This window comes from Podarcis liolepis, assembly GCF_965112155.1.
Source record: "Podarcis liolepis genome assembly, chromosome: 11".
NCBI classification, from domain to species: Eukaryota; Metazoa; Chordata; class Lepidosauria; order Squamata; family Lacertidae; genus Podarcis; species Podarcis liolepis.
The window spans coordinates 34,349,729-34,363,750 of record NC_139565.1 but is presented as its reverse complement, the minus strand read 5'-3'; the positions used below and the strand labels follow the sequence as shown (position 1 = coordinate 34,363,750).

Here is a 14,022-nt window from a genome sequence, read left to right as displayed (position 1 = left end):
TCTCTAGACTGAGGCTGTGTAATGCAATATGCTTTGTGTTATGTGCTGAAGTTCTCACCCTGGGCCAGCAGGGGGATACTGTAGATAGTTATGCAAATAAGGGATCGAAAGTGACGTTCAGTGATTGGATAGTTTTAGAAAATTGTTACGGTTACATTGTACTGGAGCTCTATATAAACAGGCTGACTGAACTCTTCAGTTCAGTTCTGGCCTGTGAATAAACAAGAGCTGTTTGAGGAATCGCTGTGTCGTCTGATATGTTCACCCACAACTTAACACTTTGTGCAGTTTGTCCATACTTGTGAAGCTCATCTTCCTGCTGGGAGTGCGTTTAACTGAGGTGCTGGGAAATAAAGATGTTGATTTGTAAACTAAATCCAATTTTTATTTTATTTTTTAAATTTTTTTTATTATTGTTGGAAAATGAATGAAAAATATTATAAAATAAATAAAATAAAAAATAAAAAAACCCAAATTTATTTTTTTAAAAGCCAATGCTGAAGTCCAGACATTGCTGGCTAAAATCAGTGTTTGTCCAAAATTTATAGAGCGGTTATGTCATAGCTTCATTAAGTATGATGGGCAAAAGAGAGGATCTAATTGGAGTGCAGGAGCTCACCATGGTTTTCTTTAAGGTGACTCTTGCTTCATCCTCTAATATTGATAATACTTTTGTATTACTCGTTATGCCACCATACCATAGAAAAACCTGTGTTTTCCAGGATTTTAGCTCTATTTTCTCTGAAATGCTGAAGTCTTAAAAATAATTAATATGTCATTTTATTTACTGGTTCCTTCTCTATCTTCTGGGAAAGGTACTGGGAGTGTACTGCAGCATAACAATTAAAGCAAGCCTAATCATTTTTTTAAAAAGTTAGGGATTCAGAAACATCCCAAAATTTTAACTCCAAAGGGGTTGGGCTTTTGTGAGCAGCCAGGTGGTCATGTGAGCTGGCCTTTAAGCATCTCACCCTTCCATTTCAGGTCATAATGTCCTCACCCTTCTTCCATATTACCTGATACACTGAGTGGTTCAGTAACTTGTCCTTGAGTAATACTCAGCTTGACCATGTGAATCTTGGGGGTAAGAGGGAGGGAGACCCTGAAGGAGGCCTCAGATAAAGACTATGTACACTCTAATCTGTTTGCAACAGAAAAATGTAGGGTTTTTTCCTGCCAATATGGAACTGTTCATGCTAGTTCTCAGAATGCTTTCAATCTAGATTGCTTCTAGATCTTGCCATCCACAAAGGGGTGTATGGTTACTTGATACACATTTGGAAAAATACCTCCCCTTTATTAGGTTATTCATGCTGTTTTGTCCCCATACATGAAGAAGGAAGTGTGAATTGTAATCTTGGTGTACACTCCCTCCCTCAGCATCACTGAGTTAGTGTGGATACACCTGGCCCCAATTGCCAGGGCCACTTAACATCTGTTTTCAAATGGACACACTGCAGAGTAATGCAGACTCAACCTGCAATGAGTTTTTATTTTTGGAATGAAACCATTTTCTCAAGAAGTGTTTTTCAGGGGCAAAAAAGATGCAGTAAATGTAGATTGTGTGTGGACTACATGGGGAGGGGTAGTCATACTCCATTGATTCTAGAACAAAATGTTATGTCTACACAGCCAAAGTCATGTGAAGCTAATTAAATTCTGGCCAGGAAATTATTTTCTATTACTGTCATTTAAGGGGAGGGGGGTCACTTTAAGAAAATTCAGTTGTTGTGAATGTAGTTTGCTTTACCAAGCTTTAACCAAATCCAGACTTTTGTGGGGACGGAAGAACTTGGCTTAACTCTTAATGAATAGCTGAAAAATCTTATGCATGTCCCTATCCCTCCATCTGCCCTGCCATTGAGGCCCAGTGTAGAAAAGCTGAAATCCTGAACAGAAACCATTTCTTCCTGTCCCGTTCCATTAGAAAAGTAAATAAATGACACAAAGCTGTTTATTCTCACAAGACCTCCAGTCCATTCTGTTGTGCAAACGTGTTTGGATAACGCTGATGAGCTGTCTACAGGACTGACCCACTTTTCATCCTCCAGAAGTGGATAAATTAATATTGTGGGGTTTATAAAGGATAAAATGTCAGAGAAACCCGATTGCTATTTTAAACATATGAAATTGCAAAAATTAGCACATGATGACAATGGAAGCAATAACTCTGAATTGCAGCAAAACATTTTATATTTAGTCTCTTACTTGGTGGGGAGGAAACTCAGTTTGGTTAAACAAGTAACATTTTGATTTGGATTGAAAACTAGCTTCTTGATATATTATAAGTGGGAAAAATCATGACTTAAAAATAACAACCCAAACTTTGTAGCCTTCCTTCATTGGCATAACAACATCATCTCAGGGCCATATTCAATCTATTTGAAGGTCTTCTCTTTTTTTCTCCTGGAAGCAAATTCTGCTGGGAGTCAACAGAGACAACTTCCACTTAAATGCATTGATGCCTGAGTTAAACATCTTAAAGCATCCATGGTACAACAGTTTTCATCTATAGTTTAACTATTTTTAGCAAAGTTTACCCAATTATGAGTGGAGAATTATTCTGCATTTTAAAAGCCTTTGGCAAAATATTTTATAAACTGCTATTACTTTTGTGAGGTTTGTTGAGTAGAAAAGGAGTACAATCTAATAATTTACTTTCTTACTGAAACTCAGGCAATGCAAATGAGAGTAGGATTTTTGTCAGATTTGAGAATCTCAAAGGACACTGTTTCCTTTTTATGTATTGCCCTCATTATACCCAGTTGGCATCCTGTTCACGCTATCAGTTTTAATCAATACATATAAGGTATGCTAAAAACAAACAAACATTGTAGTTGATGGGTGCAAGGAGATTTTCAAAGCAGCAGCAAGAAACACTTAATATGTAATCCATGGAAATTTAGGGATATCTAAATCCATTGAAATGGGATGCAGGTGGCACTGTGGGTTAAACCACAGAGCCTAGGGCTTGCCAATTAGAAGGTCAGTGGTTTTGAATCCCTGCGATGGGGTGAGCTCCCGTTGCTCAGTCCCTGCTCCTGCCAACCTAGCAGTTCGAAAGCATGTCAAAGTGCAAGTAGATAAATAGGTACTGCTCCGGCAGGAAGGTAAACGTGCACTGCTCTGGTTCGTCAGAAGCGGCTTAGTCATGCTGGCCACATGACCCAGAAGCTGTACACCGGCTCCTTCAGCCAGTAAAGCAAGTTGAGCGCCGCAACCCCAGAGTCGTCTGTGACTGGACCTAATGATCAGGGGTCCCTTTACCTTTACCTAAATCCATTGAAATATGTGGGACCTGGGTGGTTATTTCCATATTAATTCACTGAGACTTTTCAAGCACGCTTACTTTTTTCCAGATTGCATCCACAGTATGTACCGTAAATCTTCAACAATATTTAGTTGAAAGCAACCTCAACTGAAATCACTGGGGCCTATTTCCAAGTAGGCATGTTCAATTTAGGGTAGCAAAATACACAAGCTGGAGAGCAAAGGGTACAAAGAGGAGTCCTTTTTACAATGCATTTGGAGGGGGGTAACAAGTGCTTGATGCAATTTCATATAACCTCCCTGCAAACAAATCAGGATGAATGCTCAATAAACAGAACATCTGGAAGGGGAGGGGGTTTGTTGGGAAAGAGCACCAGAAGAACTTTTATTACACAAACTGAATTTGCTAGCGTGTGATGGAATCCCACTTGAAAACAGCATCAGTTACTAGGTCTACCAGTTGAAAAATGGCAGGAAAAAAGGTAAGGTTAAGCACTTAAATTGCAATCTCTTCACTGTTCACTGTCCTTGCCTATGAAAGTTTACACCCCAATAATTTGTTATAGCCAGTTTAGATGAAATATTAATTGTGCGAGTGCCATCAATGTGTGTGTTTTTTGTTCTGTTAATAATGGTCTCCCTTTTCTTGCCATGGCCCAAACAAAAATGTTCTCTCTAAAGCTGCTATTTGCATTTCAAGGGAATTTCCACTGGTGTGAAGACAGAATTTTCATTGATGCTATTGTGTCTCCATCTCAACATTACAGAGGCTTCCTCTTAGCAACTATGTAGCTCAGGAGTCCCCAAACTAAGGCCCACCGGCCGGATAAGGCCCAAATGACTTGTTTATCCGGCCTGCGGTGGCGCCTGCTGCCGCCACCCGCTCATACCAGCACTGTGCTGCACAACTGCCCACTTCCAGGTCGGAGGAGCACCGGAAATAGTTTGTGCGCATGCACAAGCGTTATTTGCACATGCACGTTATTTCCGGTGCACATCCAGGTTGGAGGAAGCCCATGCACATGCGCTCCTCTGACCTGGAAGTGCGCTGGAAATAGCGTGTGTGCACGCGTATGGGCACGTGCTCCCCGCCCTCTGGCCCGCTGCGCGATCGGTGCTGGAGGCAATGGCCCAAGGCGCTGTAAGTTTGCTGACCCCTGATGTAGCTCGATGGCAGAACATCTCCTTTGCTTGCAGAAGGTCCCAGGTTCAATCCCTGGCATCTCCAAGTAGGTTTGGGAAAGACCCCTGCATAAATCCCTGAAGAGCCAATGCCATTGAGTGTAGATAGTGCTGAGTTAGATAGACCAGTGATCTGATTCAGTTTAAGGCAGCTTCCGATGTACTTACATAACAAAAAAGTGCATATTAATTACACCCATGCAATGGAAGTTGCATGGTCCTAATGAGTCGTAGAGTGTAGATTAGCCAGAGATGATCACTCAGCCCTACGCTATTGTATGTATGTATACTGCCTTTCAGCTGAAGATCACATGGTGGTTCATAACATAAAAACAAAAAATACATAATAATGACTTACTTTCAGGTACTCAGGTTCCAGGACAAATAAGCACCTTGGGTGACACTGACAGCCAAGACATCTGGAAGGTTCAAAGGAAAGGTTTGGTGCCTCCCTCGCTGATGTTGCCAAAACCAGGAGAAAGTTGCAGATCTGATAATCTTTATACCAGCTGATGATGCCAAAATGTTCTTTGTGTCAGATGAATATTTTTATCTCTAATATTATTATTACTATTTATTAAATGTATTAGTTGCTTTTTTCTATGACAACTCCAAGTGACTTACAATACAGTACAGCTAAAGTGAAGCTCATCAAAAATTTGTTTGCCAGCTTTTAGCAGAAGTCAGTTATGGACAACACTGATTGGTCCTGTGACATCACAAAACCATCTCCCTTTCATTGCTGATGTAGTGCTATACCTTTTAAAAAACCACTACTATTGTGCTTCTTAAGACAAAATACATGGACAAACATATATTTACTAATCTAAATCTACAGGCCAAACTTTAAAAATAGGTGAGGTGAGATGGGTGGAATGTGGAGTAAAACTGATGGCGAATGGATCAGAATGAGAATCTTTGGTGTATATGTCTGCCTCTTTTGCAGAAAAGCCAAATGGAAGCCACTCACCAACAGCAGAAAATAATGTGGATTATAACCAATGTTAACGCTACTCGGGGTAGACCCTTTGAAATTCATAGACATGACTAACTTAGATGCATTAATTTAAACGGATCTACTTTCTATAAGACTAGCACCTGAATGTTTGCACCTGAGTGTTTCCATAAATCCTTTTTTGAACAGTTGATCAGTTATTTAAACGGCACAGAAGCTGGTTTAAAAGCAGCATCTTTCTCAGACAGCACAAACTGCCAGAGTCCCAAAATGATGTCACCCTGCTTGGATTAGTCACTGCCTGCAGCGAGCTCAGAAGTGCCAACTGCTATTAAGAATATTGGGTTGACCTGAGAGTGGGGGGAGAACAGAAGGAATAGTCTCCTTATTTTAAATAACTGTCACTGTGGCTTCTATGAATAGCAGCTTACCTTTCACTTCTCAAGGCTAGCCATTGATAACTTCCAGGTGTTACAGTCTGCAGTGGCAAAAAAGAAAAAGAAAAAGAAAAAAATCGAGTAACTGGGTACAGAGGCAGGGGATGGGGAGAATACATCAAATGTGCTGCCTTCCGGAAGTTATCAATGTACAGCTCCAATCAGCCCCAGGCATCATGACCAATGGTCAGGGGTGATGGGAGTTGTAGTCAAATAACATCTGGAGGGCACTACGTTGGCCATCCCTGTCATAGAGTCATCCGTCAGACACATACCAGTCAAACTTTCTCTTCCTGTACTTGCTACTTTTTATCCAACATGGGCCTTTCTTTTCCTGCCTGTGTTATTTAGATTGCAAGCAGGGTGCAGTACAGAGACTTGCAGACTCCCGGTACCGAATAAATGTTTAAGAACAGCAGCAAAACACAGATGGGGCAGGTATATCAGGCTAGAAAGCGATGAAGATGCTGTTTGTTTAAAGACACTGTTTTGTGCCTTAGGCATGTTCCAGTCAAAAACCCATTGAATGTTGCTCGAATGACAAACATCACTGAAGTGAATGTGGCTGCAACAGGAGCAGGGCTTAGCAGCTGGAAATCAAAATGAAGGTGAATTCTAATGGTTATTTTTCACTGTAACATATTGCAGTCCCAGATGATACCAATATCAGATATCTTCCACCCATGTGTGTTGACCGAGACTAGTTGTCCCAAGGTAGAAGAAGATAAGCTGTAGCTGTCTGAATCTGCTGTTAGCTGCAAAACATGGGATTTGGCTTTTTAAAAGGAAAATGAGACATTTCTTCACTGTTTTTTGGAGTAAAAAATGGGCAGGAGAAAACAATGAAAGAGCATGGTAATCAGGCCCCATTATATCATATAAAAGTTAGCAAACAAGAAAAGGGGGGAAGGTGTTTAAAAAACAGCAGCAGGAAAGTTAGAGCCATTCACTGTGTATATTTAAAAGAGTTTCAGTGTATCTGGAAAGTAACAGAATTTCTATATCAAACAGTCTAGTTTTTGAAACTGATGCCTGAATATTTTCTGCCATAATAGCACCTGTGCAAGGCCTTTGCCTTGGGCAGGCTTAGCCACCCACCCCTTTGTGATCCGTTGTTGTAGCCCAAGGTCTCTTGATACAATGGGAATTGTGCAATGCAGATGGAAGCAGGACTGAAGGTTTTCAGCTAGAAGTCAGGTGCCTTCAGCAAGAGCAAGAAAAAGGCAGGGTGGCTGGAGCATTTTGCAGCACAGCAGTTCATGTTTACAGAGACATGAATGTGAGCAACAGTTCAAGATTAAGGTCGGGACTACTCAGCAAGCTCACAACCTGTCCATTTTTCTAACACTATTATAACAGTTTTCCATAATTGCCTAAAACACATTTTTTTGTTTGCTTTCTTTTTTTAAAAAAAGAATGGGGTAGCTTTTGCATTGTTTCCTGCAAACATGATCAGCTAGTTTTAAAAGAGGAAGAAAGGGGAAGTCATCCTTATCGCATTTACATGGATGTGAGTTTCTGTTCACCCCACCCCCACCCCAGCCCACTTACTTGAAATTAAATTCTCAGGAGAAATGTACTTCTTGATATAAGAGGAAATAATTTCTGGACAACAGCAGGGAATATAACTAAGGCTCTTCCAGACATTTTCTAATGTGAAGAATATACATTCAATTACACAAGAAATGTCTCGTGTGTTATACTTTCTTTGCTGTTGTATGGGGATAGAGTGCTCTGTTCCACAGGCAAGGCGTATAATTTGCCAGGGTTTTGAGTTCTGACCAGTTTACAGTATGTTAGATTCAGACTGTATGATCTCAACAGGAGAGCACAGAAAGGGAACAGACACAGAGGATCAGAAGCAGTCAGGGAACATTAACTGCATACATGCATAATTATTACTACAGTGACCTGATGGAAATTCTGCAAGGATTTCAGAAATACTTCTCATATCCTTAACTCTAGCTGTGTGACTGCTCAGCTGTAATATGAGGTATATAAAGAATCAAACCCTTTTATTTTCTTGTGTGTGTGTAGCACACTTCCCACAACTAATATGAAAATTAAATACAAACAAATGACCATTTATTTCTACAGGAACATTACCATACCTTGACAAACTGTAGAGCTATATAAAATTCAACAGAACATTTTTATATCAGCTGAAGCATAGATGCTGCACGACCACAAAAGAATGCAATATTAAACTGTTTTGATTACTCCCTGTTCTGGTCTTTGTGTATATTTTAATTTGTCCTAATAGAAAAGTGTTTATTCACCAGGACTAAACATTCAGGCACTTCATGCATACCATAGTCTATGTATCATGGTGTATATTTTGACCAATTAAACAATTACATGACAATTTAGTGCTGCTGATGGATCAGATCAAAGCATTAAATGTGTGAAGTGTCTACAGATGCTAATATTAATAAATCACAATCCACTTGTCCATAGCTTTATGCTAGCCTGCCTCCACATAAGGTCAAACTAAAAAAGTTTTCTGACAAGTGCTGCATGTTTCCTTCTTTCTGTCTTGTTTCTGCGGCTGAATTTAGGCTAAGCTAAATGTTTAACAGAAGCAACGCAGAAAACCAAACAAAAAAGAAATCTACTAATTTAGCTTTAAAATAAAAGTTAAAGTGACAGAAGTGCCTTTAAATTGTGCAATAATCCTTCCAGTCCTTTTGCATCCCAAAAGACTACAAATGTGACCAGACACTGCAAAATGGCAAGTTGTTTATCAGTAGTCTGTGTTCCAAAGCGACACCTGTAAATTCCTTCTCTTTTTGCATCAGCAGAATTAAGATATCTATAAAAAACCCTCCAAGCCACTTTTCTGCATATTAATGCATAAATATGCATAGCAAAATGACCTGTCCCTCACCTTGAAGATGAGATATATTGCATCAGATTCTTCCCTGCCAATCTAGCTACTTTCTGTAGGATGTAGGAAATCTTTGCTTCATACCAACAGGGAATGATACCAGGGTGTTTGTTTTGTTGTTTTACAGTTAAAACATGGGCATTTAAGCCTTTGCTATCTCTTAGGCATTCAACTCACTTCAAGGATGCAGTGAAACAACAGCAATTTTCTAATGTCTATAAGATGTACGTAAATGTGATTAGCTCCTCCCTACTGTAGCTTCTTGAAAGTTAATTGTTTCTTTTATACCCATAAATGACTTTGGGAACCGTCTCTCACACAGTGGTTCTGCTGTACACGCATACTGTTACTTGAAAATAAAATATATTATTTAATTGAAAATGCTTCCATTTACAACCGATTTTTTTAGAATTAACATGCCAGGCTACAGTCCCAAGGGTGTAGAAACACCCCAGGCAGAGGTGCAACTAGGGCTGAGCCCCAGAGCCAAATTCCACAGCCCCCAGAACACTAGGTGCCCCCAAATAACCTTGTAGAGTGCAGTGCACAGGGCCCACGGCAACACCTGGATTCGCATTCTGGGGCCCACTGGGACTGATGCTGGCCACTGCAGCTTCCTTCCTTCCTTCTTAAGTTTTAAAAATATTTTATAAGGCAACCAGCCAGGCATGTACATGGTTTCAGAGACTTTAAATAGATTATCCCTTTTTAAAAGAACAAAATGGTGCTTATTCCCCAATACATGTGCAGCAGAAGCAAACTCCATTTTATTCCAGTAGTCATGATGGTGCTATGATTTAAGGAATGTTGGAGCAGTTGGGTAGCATGGAATGGTGGCAAGAGGGGGAGAAGAGGAATGTTAATTGTGGGCTTTACAAATGAAGTCAGAAGTCATACATATGGCTATCTAAAGCCCCTACCTGATGAAAAACCATTATCGTATTGGCCTGAATATAAGCCACACTTTCCCCCCAAATTCCAACTGTGAGTGCGACTTATATTCACGACCTTACAAAAATTATTCAGTATGCAGCCAGGAGCATGGGGCAAACAGCACCGGGAACGTGACAAAGCGGCTCCCGCCTCGCTCGTAGTCCCCCATCTATGAGATATGAGCATGCCTATTATTGGCAGTTTCCAAACACAATTGAATACATTTTTGTTTCAACAGCCTTTCCTAGCTGAATGAATGAGTTTCTGCCATGGGTGTTTATTTTGTTTTTTAGACATATTTACGTTTGTGGTTATAAAAAATGTTTTAATTGTACACTGCTTTGAGGTGTGGAAGGCTAATAATAATAATAATAATAATAATAATAATAATATACACATTTCATTGAGTGTGAGGCCAATTTAACTTAATAGGACTTCTGTCTAGACATGGATAGGGTTGTGCTGAAAGAAGTCTTGAAGAAACTACACCAGTCACTGATATTATCTGTAAAATGGGAATAGCAGTGACCTTCTTTATGATATCATTGTAAGGACAAACAAAAGACAACAACAACAGATTACAAAGTTGGGTATTTTGTTTTATAGCTAGAACCTGGTTCTAAGTTTATAATCCAAGAGTTCCAGGTATCCTCTCTATTCTCCCAGTTTATATAATAAATAACTTCTTGAAGATCCAAAGTGGTGACTGGATTCTGTCATCAGAAAGATATGTGGGTGAGTAAGAATTTCTGTGTATCTTGTAAAACAGCTCGGCACTTGTACGTGCATGTGTAGAACTGCAAATGATTTTATGAGATTCTTGGGAATGTGTGCCTGCTTATCTAAGAGAGAAAAGTGAACTAAGAAATATCTGTCTCCTGACTTCAGCCTTGCCTGCCAAGCTTTAAATGTTTCTTTGTGTATGTTTTTTCTTTCTGAAGTGTATGCTGTCTCATCTCCTTCAGTAAAACTGTTAAGCATTGGAGCACACTTCCAAATAACTGTATCGTGAAGAGGAACAGAAGAGGAGAATGTATCCTGTACTGTGAACCAAATGCACAGGGCCGGGATGGGGAACCTGAGACCCAGCTCCCAATCAGCCCAAATGAGCAGGGCCAATGGTCAGGGATGATGGGAATTGTAGTTCAAAACATTTGGAGGGCACTACGTTGGCTACCTCTGGTCTAAAATCTAGTCAAATATGGCCAAATAATACCTTCAAGGAATTCACTGGACATACCCACCCCAGGTTGATTATCCTGATAGCTGGACCAAGATCACCCAGTGATTCTGTTGCACAGCAGCAGAATACAGGAACAAGCGTAAGCCTGCCAAAATTGTGCACACAGCCCATTTACAGTGCCTAGTAACACTGCACCAAAAAAGTAATACCCTGCAAAGCAAAAGGTGTAGAGAGGGGGCTAAGGACCTAGTAAATACAGTGGTACCTCAGGTTACATACGCTTCAGGTTACAGACTCCGCTAACCCAGAAATAGTGCTTCAGGTTAAGAACTTTGCTTCAGGATGAAAAGAGAAATTGTGTTCTGGCAGCGTGGCGGCAGCGGGAGGCCCCATTAGCTAAAGTAGTGCTTCAGGTTAAGAACAGTTTCAGGTTAAGAACGGACCTCCGGAACGAATTAAGTACTTAACCCAAGGTACCATGATGCGTTAAATACAAAGCATGTTGTGAGTGATTATCCTCAAACACAGCGTGCAGGAAGGGGAGGTTTAAGCCTTCACTCACGAAACTTCATATCGGTGAAACTTGTTGTGGAGGTGGGGGTGGGGAGTGATTAGCAAAATCAATCCTCCTGGCAAACAGGGAATACCCCCTTACTCAGGGGTCAGCAAACTTTTTCCACAGGGGGCTGGTCCACTGTCCCTCAGACCTTGTGGGGGGCTGGACTATATTTTTGGGAGGGGAACCCCCCCCAACTTTCCCCTCCCTCCTCCACAGCACCGGACGAGCCCCGGTGGCTGCTTACCTGTGCCTTGCGAGCGGCAGGAGCTGGCGGTGGCGGAGGGACCTGGAGCGGCATGAAAGGGCTGGCTCTGGAGAGGGGCTGCTTAAAAAGGCGCTCAGTCAACAAAGCCCAGCCCCCTTCCTCCTCTAGGCAGGGCAGGGAGAAGCCAGGAGCAGGGAGAGAGGAGGTGCCACCGTGATGTGTGTGTGTATGTGTGTGTGTGTGTGTGTGTGGAGGGGAATGGTGCAGCCCAAACAATCAAAATCCCCACGCTGATCAACGTGGCGATTTCTGGACCGTCCATGGGCTGGATCCAGAAGGCAATTGGGCCGGATCCAGCCCCCGGGCCTTAGCTTGCCGACCCATGCCCTTACTCATATTTAGGACATTCCACAACTTTCCTCAGCAGAGTTTCTTTCTTTCTTTTTAGAAATATAAGTGGCTCACATAAATGTAAACTAAGCTTTAGTAATAAAGAAAACGGTAACAAAATAACATAATGAGAGAAACTAAATACAACAGTGTGAGGCAAGTCTGAGGCAAGAAAAGAAGAAGAGACAGTTGGTCCCTCTTAACTGAAACTTAACGGAACACACTGAAGGGAGGGGCTGATTCCAGAGCGTAACAAACAAGCCCCGCCCACCAGATAACAAACATTCTGCTGATCAAATTAGGCCCCAGTGTTTTTCTTACAGGTTTAAGCCTTCACTCACCAACCTTCATATCGGTCAAAATCCCCCCACATGGCAATTAGCATTGAGGGGGAAATTCCAACAGATGCCCATGGGTTCTGTTTTGTAAGATGCAGGTGGTACAGTGTAACCAAAGTGCTGTCCTGCGTTGATCTCTGAAACTAAGCCTAAGGAAAGGAAATGGCCAGTCAGATATCAGGGCAATCTGGAAAAACAGGGTCTATAGAAGACGCTGAAGGCAATCACAGAAAGACCTATCAAGTGCAGGCTTGCTCTTGTAGCAAGGTAATGAGACAAAGACAGGGTCAAACACAGCAAAGCAGTCGAAGAGCAGGCTGAATGCTTCTCAGCAAAGTCTTTGCAGGGAGTTGAGGTAGGGTCAGCCCACTCATGAGGCAAGGTGAGGCAACTGCCTTGGGCACCAGGATCCACAAGGGCAGGAAAGCCAGCCTCCAAGGAAAGCACTGCCTGCCACTGCTGCAATGACAGCGGCAGCTGCAGTGTACTCCATGGAGGCTAGATCTGCCACCTCGTTGGCAGCCCCCATCATACTGCCTCTACAGTGGTCTCTCAGCAAAAAGGAGGTGCTGCTGGTCTCTCCCCCCCCCCGGATGAAATGATGGGGGCTGTCCTCTGGGGTCTCTTGGGCATTGCACCCACTTGATGTAATTCAGGGTGGGCCCTTTCTCCCACCACAATGGCTTTTGATTCCCACTTCAACCATTGGGCAAGGTTTTTTTTACTGTATTTTGGTTGGAAGCCGCCCAGAGTGGCTGGGGAAACCCAGCCAAATAGGCGGGGTATAAATAATAAATTATTATATTATTATTGTTGTTGTTGTTTCGACCCCACCATCCTTGTTCTCAATATAGATATTTAGTCCCCCTTGTTCCCAATGTAGATCTTCACTCACTCCTTCTTTCCACCATTTTGTGGTTTAGCTCAGGTGCCAAAAGGTCTTGGGCCAGCCTTGGGTCCAGTCAGAGTGGGGAGATGGCTCAAGAAGCTGTGTTGCTAAAGAGCTGCATTGTTCCAGCAACTAAGTCTTTAGTTGGGAGCTTATGTTGTCTGCACAGCTGCAGCAGGTTAGCTCACCCTTCAAGGTCCCCTGCTTCTGAGACATCCTTTTTTTCCTGAGGAGGCCCCTAATTCTGGTTCTTCTGATCTTAGAAGCATGTGTTCTCTTGATGGGTGGCTGCCTGTGCCTGCATCTTCTAATGCTCGGCATTTCCTGTGCCTGGAAGGTAGTTAAACCTTCTTTTATGCTACAGGCAAGGCAGCTGCTGCAGGTGAGTTAGAAACTTTGACATCACTTCTCTGAAGATGCTTTAGGTGTATAGGGTAGTCAGGAGACCCATAATGTCTTCAGACTTCATCTGATGAGGAATTGGACTGTGTCAGGTATGACTGATATACAGATAGTGTCATTATATGGTTTACTCACTAGGTGGTATGGGGCTTAGTTTTAACTGCATAGAATGAGGGGTTTGCTATGGGCTTCTCTTTAAAGAGAGGCAATAAACTTAGCTTCTAGCTACCTGTCTTGGTGTGTCCTCTAACTCTTCGATGGCACATACTCTTTCTGACACTTTTGTTATGTGTCTTTCTTAATCTGCTTCTCAAAGTTTAAGCAAAAACAGTTAACCTGGACAGACAGTAAATTGCTTACAATATATAGCAGCTACCTTAAAATAGATAAAG

At 41.8% G+C, this 14,022-nt stretch overlaps 1 protein-coding gene across 5 annotated transcripts; it reads right to left on the bottom strand.

Annotated features, from left to right (window-relative positions):
- Positions 1-2,169: 2,169 nt before the first annotated feature.
- LOC310688721 (uncharacterized protein) lies at positions 2,170-13,039 on the bottom strand. Of its 5 annotated transcripts, none has more exons than XM_083465568.1 (4): positions 12,347-13,039; positions 5,839-5,885; positions 4,811-4,961; positions 2,170-2,422 (listed from the first exon to the last, which is right to left on the bottom strand). In XM_083465568.1, the coding sequence occupies exons 1-4, from the start codon at positions 12,350-12,352 to the stop codon at positions 2,357-2,359; spliced, it is 270 nt and encodes an 89-aa protein (XP_083321694.1). In that variant the 5' UTR covers positions 12,353-13,039; the 3' UTR covers positions 2,170-2,356. The 5 variants fall into 5 exon arrangements, with proteins under 5 accessions (XP_083321694.1, XP_083321693.1, XP_083321692.1 ...); XM_083465567.1 differs by lacking the exon at positions 12,347-13,039 and adding an exon at positions 11,651-12,232 and having other exon boundaries at positions 2,170-2,419; XM_083465566.1 differs by lacking the exon at positions 12,347-13,039 and adding an exon at positions 11,651-12,231.
- Positions 13,040-14,022: the final 983 nt, after the last annotated feature.